The sequence below is a fragment of the Bos indicus genome, chromosome 16 (assembly GCF_029378745.1).
Source record: "Bos indicus isolate NIAB-ARS_2022 breed Sahiwal x Tharparkar chromosome 16, NIAB-ARS_B.indTharparkar_mat_pri_1.0, whole genome shotgun sequence".
Taxonomy (NCBI): domain Eukaryota; kingdom Metazoa; phylum Chordata; class Mammalia; order Artiodactyla; family Bovidae; genus Bos; species Bos indicus.
This window is the reverse complement of record NC_091775.1, coordinates 60,988,387-61,003,762: the sequence shown is the minus strand read 5'-3', so window position 1 is coordinate 61,003,762 and position 15,376 is coordinate 60,988,387. Positions and strand designations below refer to the sequence as shown.

General features: G+C 38.8%; 1 protein-coding gene across 7 annotated transcripts in view; it reads right to left on the bottom strand.

The window, feature by feature from the left end:
• Positions 1-15,376, bottom strand: part of RALGPS2 (Ral GEF with PH domain and SH3 binding motif 2) — a 167,074-nt gene that overhangs the window by 100,504 nt on the left and 51,194 nt on the right. The window contains exon 5 of one of the 7 annotated variants that reach the window (XM_070768512.1): positions 1,992-10,102. The exons of the other annotated variants lie outside the window; for them this stretch is intronic. Within the exon in view, the coding sequence (XP_070624613.1) occupies positions 9,377-10,102 (726 nt within the window). The 3' untranslated portion in view covers positions 1,992-9,376. Of the gene's footprint in view, positions 1-1,991; positions 10,103-15,376 lie in introns of those variants that run through there. 7 annotated transcript variants of the gene reach the window in all.

Genomic DNA, 15,376 nt, shown 5'->3' with positions numbered 1-15,376 from the left:
GTAAACATCTTCCCTATCTCCTTTATGTGCATATAGAACTATTGACAGTAGCCAATACATCTGTCCTTTTCTGTGTGATCTAATCTTCTGACTCTGGGCTTAAAAAGTTCTTTCTTCCTTAGAACACAGGTCTTAACAGCTGCAATAAAAATAAAAGCTAACCCGAAGGCAGAGATCACTATGTGCCAGGCACTACTCTAAATGCCTTACACATATCAACTCATTTGATCCTATCTTTATCATTACAATTTATTATGATAAGGAACACAAAGGTAGCAGTGGATTATAGCCTTATTTTTTACATTAAAATTTTTTAAATTCTTTTCTGACTCCTCAAAATAAGAGAAGCTAAGAGGTTTTGAAAAATCCATCCAATTTTTGGTGAGTTGCAACATTACTAACTTAATGAAAAAATGCTTTTCCTCTAAGAAAACTCTGTTCGAAGCAGACCTGAAAGAAGGCAGGGGATGAATGAAACTCCAGTCAAATTACTTGGGAGCAAATGGGTTAGAATTCCATTGGAGCTCTCCATCTTATACATAAAAAAACATGAAGAAATAAAGAGGTTCTTTACCTTTTAAGAGTATATTTTCTGCTTCAGAAAACATTTCCCCTTGGAAACAATGTTCCATTACTAGCTCATCTAATACAACATCAAACAGACTAGGGTAGAGGACAACATGGAGGCTGCCAGGAATCGTGGATGAGGGGAGTGGGGGTGTGGCTGCCACGGGGAAGCACAGGTGAGAGAGCTTTGTGCTGGGGGAACAGCTGTGTGTCTTGATGGAGGTAGCAGTTAGGAAATCTGCACAGACGCTGAAATGCCACAGGACTGTACAGACATGCACTGTATAAACACCTACTTCTTGGTTTCAAAACCGTGAATCTAACACTATCTCTGGGGACTTCCCTGGTGGTCCAGCGGTTACGACTCTGTGTTCCCAGGGCAGGGGGCCTGGATTCCATCCCTAGCTAGGGAACTAGATCCCCCATGCCGAGACTAAAACATGGTGCAGCTAAACACATTTTTTAAAAAAGGAAAAGAAAAACAGTTCCCTATCTAAAATAAAACTATGCTTGTAGTATTTTTTTTGTAACTTTCTGTGAATCTCTAATTACCTTAAAATAAAAAGTTTATAAAACAACAACAAGAAAAACCCATATAATGGACTATGAAGGAGACACCGCACTGCGACTCATTCAGTGCTTTCCTCCTAAACCCTGACATGCATTTATGCTTAGCTAACCTTACAGGAATCTGTCTTGCCCCATCTCTACCTCAACAGCCACTAAATATCTCTGTGGGAAAAAAAACTGCTTTTCCCTTTGTCTCTGTCTCTTTCTGTCTCAGACCCTAGAATCTTTCTCCACGTGAGACTATACCATCTAAGAAATGAATTCTCCTACCAGCACCATACTGTATTGACAGGTTATCTGCCAGGTCTCCAGTTACTCTATACTAAACCACTTCCCATGAACACCAAAAAGTTAAAGTAAACTTAGTGACTCAAAAGATGTTTTTTTAGGGTTTGACTCATGAATAGGACTGATTCAAGTTAAGTACACTATGTAAATAAGCCTCCATTTCAGCAAAGGCTAAAGGAAATAGAGCAGCCTCGATGCTTAAAATCTGCTCAAATGGATTCAACTTGCAATTTTTAAAACAGGCAGTGAAGAGAAAGCTTCTAACAGTAACTCACATATACAAAGGCAATTTCTTAATGGTCACTAAAAGTGTATCAGAGAGAATATGCGTGGGTTCATTTTTAGCCATTAAACAGATTATTTTGAAAGCATGTGGGAAGGCAAACACCACAACTGATGACCACCTACCCTATGAAAGAATTACTGAATTTCACGGGAGTCACAGCTTCTCTTATGTCTTGTAGGTCTGTTCTGTAAAGTCAAATTCTTGGTCTAAATTTCATCTTGTAGGTTCCAACACTCTTAAAAGGACTGCTCTAAGGGTGATGTTGTAGGGATACCTATAGATAGAAGAAGAGAAAAGGCCAATATAGACCAGTTGTAGACAAAGACTGAGGGAAAGAAAGAAAAAGCGATGGAATCTGTACAAGACTGAAAGGGTAGGGGTCCTCACAATGAGAAAATCACTACTGTTGAGGTAGGTATTCCTAGGCTCAAAACCTGGAAGATCTGGAGGGAACTGGTATATCCAGTATATCCATTCAGCCTATATGGCTGTTTAGAAAGAAGTCACAGCCTGAAATGAAGCACTCACTGCGACTCCTATGCTTCTAATCCACAGAATAAGCTCTGAAACTATATAATTCTAATGTATTATGTTAAATTAAAAATATCACATCACTTTTCTAATGAACTCACATTCTCTACTCCCCCAACCTCCCTACTTCCAATACCTTAATGTTGCCCCTTACAGTGAGGTCAGAGATTAAGGCAGGAGCTATCTTCTGCTACCACTGATGGTGTGATATACCTACTCTCCTAGTCAACAGCTTTCTTCTTCACCTTCCCGAGTTCCCTAAGTCTGACCTTACTATATATTAAGAAAATTTTCAGTGAGAAACAGCAATAAGAACTGACAAAGCAGCTAACCTTACGTCCAACGAAATATGAGAAAAAAAGTCATATGTCTTCTTTGCTTTCTTCAAATCTCCTACTGTATTTATGGATTTTTATATTTTAAGCCTAATGAAAATGTTACTTTTCATTAAAACAAGGACAGAATTATGATATTCCTGATGTTGGAATTTCGGATGTTGCCAAGACAATAGCCTCTTTGCATATGAAAGAAATTTTGCATAGAGAAAGCTCTTTACATATATCAGCAGAAAGATCACAATTGCAAGTTCTTCAGAAATGTTTTAATAAGATTCAGAATGACCTATATGTACTTTCCCTCATTTAACCAGAATTCTTCCTCAATCTCTAGTGTATCCCAGTTATACAGGAAGGTTTTATCTATCCTTTGTATTTACTGTTTATTGATATAATCTAAATGACTTATTGCACTGTGTTTGCGTATATTATATTGTGTTTATTGATATAATCTAAATGACTTATTATACTGACCTACGTCCCATCACTTCATGGCAAATAGATGGGGAAACAGTGGCTGACTGTACTTTTTTGGGCTCCAAAATCACTGCAGATGGTGACTGCAGCCCTGAAATTAAAAGACGCTTACTCCTTGGAAGGAAAGTTATGACCAACCTAGACAGCATATTAAAAAGCAGAGACATTACTTTGTCAACAAAGGTCTGTTTAGTCAAGGCTATGGCTTTTCCAGTAGTCATGTATGCATGTGAGAGTTGGACTATAAAGAAAGCTAAGCGCTGAAGAATTGATGCTTTTGAACTGTAGTGTTGGAAAAGACTCTTGAGAGTCCCTTGGACTGCAAGGAGATCCAACCAGTCCATCCTAAAGGAGATCAGTCCTGGGTGTTCATTGGAGGGATTGATGTTGAAGATGAAACTCCAATACTTTGACCACCTGATGCGAAGAGCTGACTCATTTGAAAAGACCTGATGCTGGGAAAGATTGAGGGCAGGAGGAGAAGGGGATGAGAGGATGAGATGGTGGAATGGCATCACCGACTCAATGGACATGGGTTTGGGTGGACTCTGGGAGTTGGTTTGGGTGGACTCTGGAACCCCATGCTGTGGTTCATGGGGTTGCAAAGAGTTGAACATGACTGAGCAACTGAACCGAACTGAACAGAATAAACAATAAAGCACAGAACTTTCTTCTTTGAATGTAATACACGTCAGAGGACTTTCAGTCAGATCCTGTTACTTCATAAAGATTTGGGAACCTCTAAGAGAAGTAAACATTATCCAATGTAATGACTACAGTACAGATTTCAAGCACAGCTGCTAATGGAGAGAAAACCTGATTGCAAGAGAGCGTTCTGTCATAACTCATCCTGTGCTGAGTAACGTGATACTCATTTTGAGGAGAAATCCCATCAGTGTAGTGAATGTGGCAATGACTTCAGAAGAAATACAAGTTTTACAGAGCATCCAAGAATTCATAATAGGAAAAAACCACAAAAATCCTATAAAGAAACATGGAAAATTCCTCAGAATACAGTCATTGCTTCCTCAACATGAGAGAACTCACACTGGAGAGAAGCCCGGTAAATGTGTAAGAGCTTTCTAAAGGAAAAATAAAAAACGTTCATGATTAGAAGAGAAACCATACTCGGGCAACCTCTGTATATAAGAAATGTGCAAAAACTTTAACAAGAGTTAATGGCACCCCACTCCAGTACTCTTGCCTGGAAAATCCCATAGATGGAGGAGCCTGGTAGGCTGCAGTCCATGGGGTCACTAAGAGTTGGGCATGACTGAGCAACTTCACTTTCACTTTTCACTTTCATGCATTGGAGAAGGAAATGGCAACCCACTCCAGTGTTCTTGCCTGGAGAATCCCAGGGACGGGGGAGCGTGGTGGGCTGCCGTCTATGGGGTCACACAGAGTTGGACGTGACTGAAGTGACTTAGCAGCAGCAGAGCCTCAACTAAATACCAGAAAATTCATTCTAGAAATTAATGAGTGTTTACCTTATGGTAAACTTTTGCCCTTACTGAACACTGAAGAATTCACACTAAGGAAGAAAATGTTGTGGATTATGGGCAGAGAGGAAAAAACACTTCTGCTTCCATAGAACAAGTGTTACTTGATAAAAATTATGTTCTTGGACTGGGTAATAGACTTTTGTGAAAATAACTAAACATGGTAAACAATGGGAGATGATATGCTTGCAGGCTGTACAGGCTGTACAGTGTACAAGCCTTGGAATGGTCACTCAAATTCAAGTATCGAATAAGTATCATTCAATCACTATAGACACATGAGCAGACAAGTTTCTGCCTTGGTGGAATTTATGTTCCATTGAGACCCTCCCGCCCCCCACCCCAATCTCTAAAAACTTGACTTCTGACCACCCCCAACACTTATCATCTCAAGACTTCTGCAGTTTTAGTCAAAATCCTATTTATTACTGATTGAAGCTACACTTAACTGAAGCTCTTACTCTGAAGTTACCACCCAAATTTATTCTACTTTCAGGAATCCTCAAAGACCTAAAGAGTATTTTAAAGGTCAAGTAGTCTAATATCCCTTCACTTATCTAAATTTTTTTTTTAACAAAGCCTAATGACATGAAATTGATATTTCTCCCGGCAATCTTGATTCCAGCTTGTGTTTCTTCCAGTCCAGCGTTTCTCATGATGTACTCTGCATATAAGTTAAATAAACAGGGTGACAATATACAGCCTCGACGTACTCCTTTTCCTATTTGGAACCAGTCTGTTGTTCTATGTCCAGTTCTAACTGTTGCTTCCTGACCTGCAAACAATTTTCTCAAGAGGCAGGTCAGGTGGTCTGCTATTTCCATCTCTTTCAGAATTTCCCACACTTTATTGTGATCCACACAGTCAAAGGCTTTGGCATAGTCAATAAAGCAGAAGTTTTTCTGGAACTCTCTTGCTTTTTCCATGATCCAGCAGATGTTGGCAATTTGATCTCTGGTTCCTCAGCCTTTTCTAAAACCAGCTTGAACATCTGGAAGTTCATGGTTCACGTATTGCTGAAGCCTGGCTTGGAGAATTTTGAGCATTACTTTACTAGCGTGTGAGATGAGTACAATTGTGCGGTAGTTTGAGCATTCTTTGTCATTGCTTTTCTTTGGGATTGAAATGCAAAGTGACCTTTTCCAGTCCTGTGGCCACTGCTGAGTTTTACAAATTTGCTGGCATATTGAATGTAAAGCTTTCAACAGCATCATCTTTCAGGATTTGAAATAGCTCCCCTGGAATTCCATCACCTCCACTAGCTTTGTTCATAGTGATGCTTTCTAAGGCCAACTTGACTTCACATTCCAGGATGTCTGGCTCTAGGTGAGTGATCACACCATCGTGATTATCTAGGTCATGAAGATCTTTTTTATACAGTTCTTCTGTGTATTCTTGCCATCTCTTCTTAATATTTTCTGCTTCTGTTAGGTGCATACCATTTCTGTCCTTTATTGAGCCCATCTTTGCATGAAATGTTCCCTTGGTAGCTCTAATTTTCTTGAAGAGATCTCTAGTGTTTCCCATTCTGTTGTTTTCCTCTATTTCTTTGCATTGATCACTGAGGAAGGCTTTCTTATCTCTTCTTGCTATTCTTTGGAACTCTGCATTCAGATGCTTATATCTTTCCTTTTCTCCTTTGCTTTTTGCTTCTCTTCTTTTCACAGCTATTTGTAAGGCCTCCCCAAACAGCCATTTTGCTTTTTTGCATTTCTTTTCCATGGGGATGGTCTTGATCCCTGTCTCCTGTACAATATCACGAACCTCATTCCATAGTTCATCAGGCACTCTATCAGATCTAGGCCCTTAAATATATTTCTCACTTCCACTGTATAATCATAAGGGATTTGATTTAGGTCATACCTGAATGGTCTAGTGGTTTTCCCTACTTTCTTCAATTTAAGTCTGAATTTGGCAATAAGGAGTTCATGGTCTGAGCCACAGTCAGCTCCTGGTCTTGTTTTTGCTGACTGTATAGAGCTTCTCCATCTTTGGCTGCAAAGAATATAATCAGTCTGATTTTGGTGTTGACCATCTGGTGATGTCCATGTGTACAGTCTTCTCTCGTGTTGTTGGAAGAGGGTGTTTGTTATGACCAGTGCATTTTCTTGGCAAAACTCTATTAGTCTTTGCCCTGCTTCATTCCATATTCCAAGGCCAAATTTGCCTGTTACTCCAGGTGTTTCTTGACTTCCTACTTTTGCATTCCAGTCCCCTATAATGAAAAGGACATCTTTTTTGGGTGTTAGTTCTAAAAGGTCTTGTAGGTCTTCATAGAACCATTCAACTTCAGCTTCTTCAGTGTTACTAGTTGGGGCATAGACCTGGATTACTGTGATACTGAATGGTTTGCCGGGAGAAATATCAATAACCTCAGATATGTAGATGACACCACCCTTATGGCAGAAAGTGAAGAGGAACTACAAAGCCTCTTGATGAAAGTGAAAGTGGAGAGTTAAAAAGTTGGCTTAAAGCTCAACATTCAGAAAACGAAGATCATGGCATCTGGTCCCATCACTTCATGGGAAATAGATGGGGAAACAGTGGAAACAGTGTCAGACTTTATTTTTGGGGGCTCCAAAATCACTGCAGATGGTGATTGCAGCCATGAAATTAAAAGACACTTACTCCTTGGAAGGAAAGTTATGACCAACCTAGATAGCATATTCAAAAGCAGAGACATTACTTTGCCAACAAAGGTCCGTCTAGTCAAGGCTATGGTTTTCCCTGTGGTCATGGATGGATGTCAGAGTTGGACTGTGAAGAAGGCTGAGTGCCGAAGAATTGATGCTTTTGAACTGTGGTGTTGGAGAAGACTCTTGAGAGTCCCTTGGACTGCAAGGAGATTCAACCAGTCCATTCTGAAGGAGATCACCCCTGGGACTTCTTTGGAAGGAATGATGTTAAAGCTGAAACTCCAGTACTTTGGCCACCTCATGCGAAGAGTTGACTCATTGGAAAAGACTCTGATGCTGGGAGGGATTGGGGGCAGGAGGAGAAGGGGACAACAGAGGATAAGATGGCTGGATGGCATCACTGATTCGATGCATGTGAGTCTGGGTGAACTCCAGGAGTTGGTGATGGACAGGGAGGCCTGGCATGCTGCGATTCACGGGGTCACAAAGAGTTGGACACGACTGAGCGACTGAACTGAACTGAACTGAATGACATGAAATAGGTTATGTTAGTGGCACACTCTGTAGATGTCAAAACTGAAACAAAACCGCAAGTCTTCTGGCTCATGGCTTTTATGTTTTGCTACTAAATTATTTTTTGGAATTCAAAGGGCTTTAAAATAAATTTTAAAATAAGTGAAATTAAGTAATTGAGAATTTTTTTTTTTTTCAAAATTACATGATTTATTCATTCATACATTTTTATAAATCTAACCAAATGAATTTGACAGCTAATTATATAAAATTATCAATATCAACAAGAGTATACATTACTTCCTTTCCAAGTTTTTTTAAAATGAAAGTTGATTTATAATTCTGTATCTTTATAAAAGTTTTTTTTAAGATACTACCATTCATCCTCCATTTTTATGAAACTTATATGAAAAACTATATTATTAATTCAATCACAAGCCATATTAAAATTATGTTAATTTGTATTCACCTTTAAGCTAGAAGATATTCAATTAAAGTGTAATAAAAGTATGTGGTTTACTAACTCTTCATTTAGAAAGACTGAGGCGTGTTTGCCAAGGGACTGATTAACTACAGCCACTTATATCAGTAATCTTAAAATGCTAAGAACCTGGTGACTCCACTTTCAATTTTCATAGTAAAAAATGACATGCTGTCTACCATCCTCAGGACCCACATCACACTTACTGAGAAAGACTTATGGGTTTACTAATGTCAAAATCACAGACTAATGCTGTCAAGAAAGTCAAACATGTAATTTCTAAACATTTAAACAAAGTGGTAGATTACTTGATTTTTAAAAAATTTTTTAAACAGCTAATAGCAATATGTATAAACAATGTAGTTTAAAATAACAAACTTAAATATTGAGATTTCATTAAAAATATGTCATTTGCAGAAAACCTAAATTTAAACAAAGATGCCATTTTAGGTTATCTATACAGAGAAAGAAGTTATGTTCATTAAGAATTTTGTTCCACAGAAGACAATAAAACACACTGAAGAAAAACATATACTGCAAAAAAATTTAAAAAGGAAAAACAATGCCTCCTGTAGTTTTATTTCACCATAGATTATTTATGGTCCGCCTAATGTGATTCAGGATAAAATTTTAGGAACTACAATTTTCTTCTTCACAGGCAAAGAGTCGCAAGTTTCTATTTTCTGATTATGTGAGCAAATAAAAAAAAAAACCCCTACTATAAAGATTGCACAAAATCTAGGCTTTCCTTTCTGGCTCACCTTCAAATACCAACAACTACAAACAAATTTTTCAAAATATAATTTGTAACCTTCAGGTAAGTATAAATTAGTTTTATCTAGGCTTGCATCATTTAGCTTCTTATACAATCTATCTTTTTAAATATATAATCTATCTTGTAATTAAGAAACAAAATTAAAGCTAAGACGTATTTATATCACTTAATTATACACCTATGTTGATTATGCAGATATCTCTAAAGTTATAACTTTACTAAAAGCAATAATATTCCAAATACAAAAACATCTCTTTTATTGCTTTACACTGTGAGCTAAAGTAAAAACTCAAGAGAAGAGATTCAATATATGGAATATGGAAAAGCCTTAGAAGCTTTAATTCTAAGGAGTCCAGTTCATTTCTTCTAAGCAGAGAAACTCACAGTATTTCTTCAGCTTTCAAATTCTAGACATTCAAACTGCCATTGTGCCCTGCAAAAAATCGTCATATACGAAACTCACAACCCCTTGTTGCAAGTGGTCTCTTCTCCTAAAGAAATCTGTCAATGCTCGAAGCTTCACACAGCAAGCAACATAATCATCAAAGAAGATTCGGCCATTCTTGCTGTAACGTTTGACAATGGTAGTTACTGTTTGAGGACTCAACCTATAACCCATAGCAGCAATGGCTTGATTCAGTTCATGATGCTCTACTGAGCCACTTCCGTCTTTATCAACAGTTATGAAGTTTTGCTTCCAGGAGTTAAGAGCTGCCCAAAGTTCTTCGAATTCATTAAATCCCATTTTTCCTGAGTAATCTCTATCCAACATGGCAATCATAATTCTGCAGGTTTCCAAACTGAAGGGAGAATAAGTTCCATTAATTCCAGACTGTGTTAAACACTTCTGAAGTTCTTCAGCATCCACTTCACCATCCTGGCCAGCAATAGCAAGGAAGCATTTCCACATGGGGTCTCCTGTTGAAATACTGCCTGGATAAGCTGGGTGTCCAGGGTATCCTGGCTGTCCCAATGGATTGCCAAAATTTCCAAACCCTCCTCCGTATCCCGGGTAGGCCATAACAATCTTGCGAGTGTCAGCCGTAGGGTTGGCGAGCGCCCGGCTGAGAGAGAAGCGGAGCTCTAGGTGCAGGTGCAGGCGCAGGTCAATTGAGAATTTTCTGAGCACCCACAGAAAGAGCTGTGAATGTTGGACCGATTTAAAAAAGAGAAAGCAAAATACATGACAATTTACCTCCCAAAGTGAAAGTGAAAGTCACTCAGTTGTGTTTAACTCTTTGTGACCCCATGGACTATACAGTCCATGGAATTCTCCAGGCCAGAATACTGGAGTGGGTATCCTTTCCAGGGGATCTTCCTAACCCAGGGATCGAACTGGGTCTCCTGCATTACCGGTGGATTTTACCAATTGAGCTATCAGGGAAGCCCATTTACCCCCCTAAACTGGTCTAATTTAAAGAATACTGAGAACAAAAAGACAGTGAGCAACTCTGATAGTTAAGAACTGTAATGATGTATTAACAGAACTACCAGCTTTTTCCTTCCTTGTAATCAGTGTAACTGCAGTGTCAGCAACCGTATATCATGGTGTCTCCGTCCCATGCCTATCACTAAGGAATGGCTACTTAGAAGGAGGAACGGGAGAAGAATGAAAAGCCGGGTTTTGTGTGAGAGTAATCACCATTCACAGAAGCTTCCAAATTTGGCCATGCTGCTTGGGCCAGGGTGCAAATGAAGATTCTTAGGATTTCTGCAGCACTAGCTATAGGAATATAAGGGCATGGGATTTCTGTAGCACTAGCTACAGGGGCGGAGAAGACAATGGCACCCCACTCCAGTACTCTTGCCTGGAAAATCCCATGGATGGAGGAGCCTGGTGGGCTGCAGTCCATGGGGTCGCTAAGAGTTGGACACGACTGAGCAACTTCACTTTCACTTTTCACTTTCATGCACTGGAGAAGGACATGGCAACCCACTCCAGTGTTCTTGCCTGGAGAATCCCAGAGATGGGAGAGCCTGGTGGGCTGCCGTCTATGGGGTCACACAGAGTCGGACACGACTGAAGCGACTTAGCAGCAGCAGCTACAGGGACGTCAGGGCAGTGTCCACATAAAGGAGGATCCACCAGTAAACACAGGTAACAGACTGAGATGAACAAACATGTACAGGCGCTAGGGAAGGTTCATACTCTGAGCCAGTGAGCTGCAGCCCTGTAAAAATACTGTGCTCTTTTAAAAAATTTCCTTCAGCATTGACAGGGAAGCATAGGGAAGCAGAAGGGGAGAAAAGTTATTTAGGAAATAAAATCAACTGGAGATACTAAAAAACAGAAGAAAGAGGACAGAGGGAGAAGAGGAAAGAATGACTCGCAGGTTTCTGATTGGTACTAAAAATGGATAGACAGATGGTGCAAACCACTCAGAAAGACAACTTTAAAACCTGAGCAAACATTTTTTCTGTATAATTCTATTAAGTAGTTTGTAAAATTACTGAACTTTCCTTTACCATTAAATTCTTTTCATTGGTAAACATGTTTTTCTCCCATTATTCTCTATTATAAAACAAAAAAACAAAGTGGCAAAATGTGTTCTTTTGTCTTCCCTTCACTTTCAAGCCATTTCAAGTGTAACACAAGGTTGGAGAAAAACCAGACTGAGCATTAAATCTGACTCAAATCTGCTTACTAAAAGACCAGATTTCTTCAGCCAGTGTTTTACTGATGACTAAGGATAGTCTCTATATAATAAAAAATAATTTTTGACATCTCAAACATAAGGCCAATAGTTTCCAGAGGGAAACAAAAGGCTTTGAGTTTTTCTTTTTTTTTTCCCTGAGCAATTCTGAGGTAGACAGTGCAGCAGACAGGCAGATAAACAGCTTTATTCTGGGAAAACAACTGGACTTTCTGCCTACAAGTCAATAACAAGTTTAGGGACAAAAGTTTAAATAAATTCTGCATGATACAAAAAGACTTGGGAATATAGAATTCCACAAGCTGGTAACAATGGCAATGATCTACTTAGGGAACAGAATTAATGTGAAATATATAAGTTGCAAGTAGCTCAGAAATTGCCTCATTTGCAGAAAACTGAGACCTGTGTGGCTCAATCACCAACTTGCAAATCAAATCACTAAACCACATAGCTGGATTCAGAATCTACATTCTTCAAAGCTCAGATTTAGAACATTTTATTTCAGAAAATGTGAATAAATCATCACCTGAAATAGTTACATGTGGATATATACACAGAATACTGAGTTTTGACTAAAACAGTTTTAGTGTAACTAACGATCTTTTAAATAGTTTCCTTTTATATATTATATATATAGTTTTTAAAGCTTTATATAAAATTATACAGACTTGAACCTTGGTATAATGGATAGAAACATGAAGAAACATTTATTTGGTTCAGTGATAACCACTGTTTTTTCATATCTGAGGTTAAATTTGGATTTAACAAAAATAATTCATCTGGTAGTCAAATTAATATTCTGACTACATAGAGAGACCTCATTTTATGCTAATATATGAGACTAATACATTAGACTGGACAACATCTTGACTTAAAAAATCTTTTGTTAAAGTTATCAATAGCAAGAGTTTTACATAATAAACAAATAATATCTGTACAAACAATATGGAAAACAATTTGGCAGTATTTAATAAACTTAAGGATATTAATGTGCTACAACTCAGTAATTAACGCACTAGAGTATAAACATGGATGCTGGTCAACAATGTTGGACATAAGTAGACAAAAAAGAAAATCACGGGATACCATACATAAAAAATCAGAAACATGCAAAAGCAAATACTGTTAAGGGAGAACATACACTTATAGAAAATCGATAGCTAAATGCACAGGAATGATACAGATCAACACTGGATAGCGGTTCCTCTGGTGGGAGGAGGGAAGACAGGCGAATATGGAAGGACGCAGAGTGGCTTCAAACAGTACTGGGCTAGGTCAGTACACAGAGTTTCATCTTGTTACACTTTACATCTTATTACACGTCTTAAATATCCCAGGATAAATCAGAAGACGTTTTTCTGCCAGGTGACAAAGTCCTGTTGATGCTGCCAGAGTTAATGTAACCTTGAAGATTATATGAGATGGATACATGACAAGAATATTTTGGTGCTACATTGCTTCTTCCAAGAGTTACTGCTTCAATTTTGGGGGGAAAAAAAAGAAAAACATTCTCTCATTGGATAAAACTTACTAAACATTGTTCATTTTCTCATTCTAAATATTGAGTTCCCACTACATGCCAGATAAAATAGTAACAGTATCTGTCCTAAGTGTCCTCATGTAGCTTAAAACCTAGTGGAAGTAGCAAGCAATAAACATATAAGCCCAGGATTAACATCACTTTACACCAGATCACTCCTTCCTTCTTAAAAACACGTACTTCACTTGGTTCAATGAATTTCACACTAACCTAGTTTTCCTCCTAAATCACCAGGTGCTGCATCTCAATTTCTTTTGCTAGCTCCTCCTCAACACTAAATAGGTTCCTTCTTTTCTCCAAGTATATTCACTCTCGGTAATCTCACCCACGCTTTAAATATCTCTACACTGACAACTCCCAAACTTACATTTCCAGCTTGAACTGGGGGTGGTGGGGTGGTGGTGGTAGAATATAGATATACATATACATATATAAAATACAGTATATATTACCTAATTCAACATTCTCTTTGGCTGTCCAACACACATGTAAAACTAAACATGTCCAAAGCCAAACTCAAGCTCTTCCTTCAAAATCTGCTCCTCTGGCCTTTCTCCAGAATACACTGCATATTCTGTTTTCTATAAATGGCAGTCCCAGGAGCTATGAACACAATACTAACCATTTTCCATCTCAAAGGCTATGGAGTAAATGTTTCAGGTGTCAGGCCAAAAATCTTGCCATCATCCTTGACTCCTCTTTAGCATACAGTGCCTGACAACTTCTCACCACCTCCTCCCTTCACACCCTGACCCAAGTCACCTTCCTTGCTCATCTGGTCTCCTCGATTCAGTCCTTGGTCCCTGCCCCTCCCCACCCCCATGGTTGCTTCCCCACATACCCTGGCCAGTTAGTCAGGAAGAGCTACTTAAAACCCAAATCAGAAAATGTCATTCATTTGCTCAAAACCATCCATACCTTCTGATTTTTTTCAGAGTAACGGTTCTCTAGGTCCCATGCCATCTGGCCCTCTCACTTTCTACTAGACCCCCACACTTACTCACTGAGCTCACTGGCCTTTGCCCTGGGCTTCACACCTCACTCCAGTAATCTTTTCCCTTATGTGAGCATAATAAATAGTTTACAGTGGGTAGATACATAATAAATGTTAGTCTAATTCTTTTTAAAAATGTCTTCCTTGATTTTTTTCTTGTCTTTAAGATACAACACACAGTCATATTATAAAGTCACAAAATAAAGGAAGGAAAAGTATTCAGGGCCATTGTAGACTTGTATATACTACACCAAATACACTATATTTTGTTCCCAAAAGAACTAAGAAAGAAACTTATGGCACTATATATCGGCACTGTTCTGTCTGCTTGGAACACCCTTCCCCCCAAACAGTTGCAGGGCTTGCTCTCTCATCTCGTTCAGGTCTTTCTCAGATGGCACCTTTGCAGTGAAGCCTGTCTGATCACCCTATGCAAAATCACAGCTCTCACGGCCCTCACACCCTGTCCTCTTCTGGCTGGCTGATACTTCCCATGACACACTACTAGCTTACTTTACTCAAATGTAAGATGCACAAGGGCAGGAATTTTGGTCTCTTCACTGCTATAAATCAGCATCTGACATAGAACAGACACTCAGTAAATACTTATTGAACCACAATCCATAAATGTAAAACTGCAACTGACAAGTCCAGTGAAGTAGTAGGAAGTGCTGGGAGAGCCTGTATGAAGAGAAAAAAACTCATCTGAGAAAGTCAAACTTAACTTGAGAAGTGAAGGATGATTAGGAGTTAACTAGGATGCACACAGGCTCAGTGGTGAGACGGGCTAAAAGGCCACTGTAGCTAGACCAGAAAGAGGTGGAAAAGGCGGAAGATGAGGTTGGAGTAGGTAGGAAGAGGCAAAACTTAGAATAGATTCGTAGACAATATTGGGACAATTTGTCTTTATCTTCAGAGCAACAGGAAGCCGCTGAAGCATTCTAAGCAGAAGAATCATGAAAGCAGATTTATATATTGAAAGATGACCTTGGATCCTGGGTAGAGAAAGTTTAGAAGGGTCAGGATGGATGTGGACAGATAAGGTAGAGGGCAATGCAACAATTCAGATGAGTTACCATGGTGTATTTGATTAGGGTGTTCAGAGTAGAGATAGAATGGATAAATAAGAGATTTAGGCTAAAAAAAAAAAAAAATCAACAGGATCAGTGTTAAATTCAATCAGGAAGTGGGGTCAAGGGAATTTTTAAGGTTCACTTCTAGGAAGTT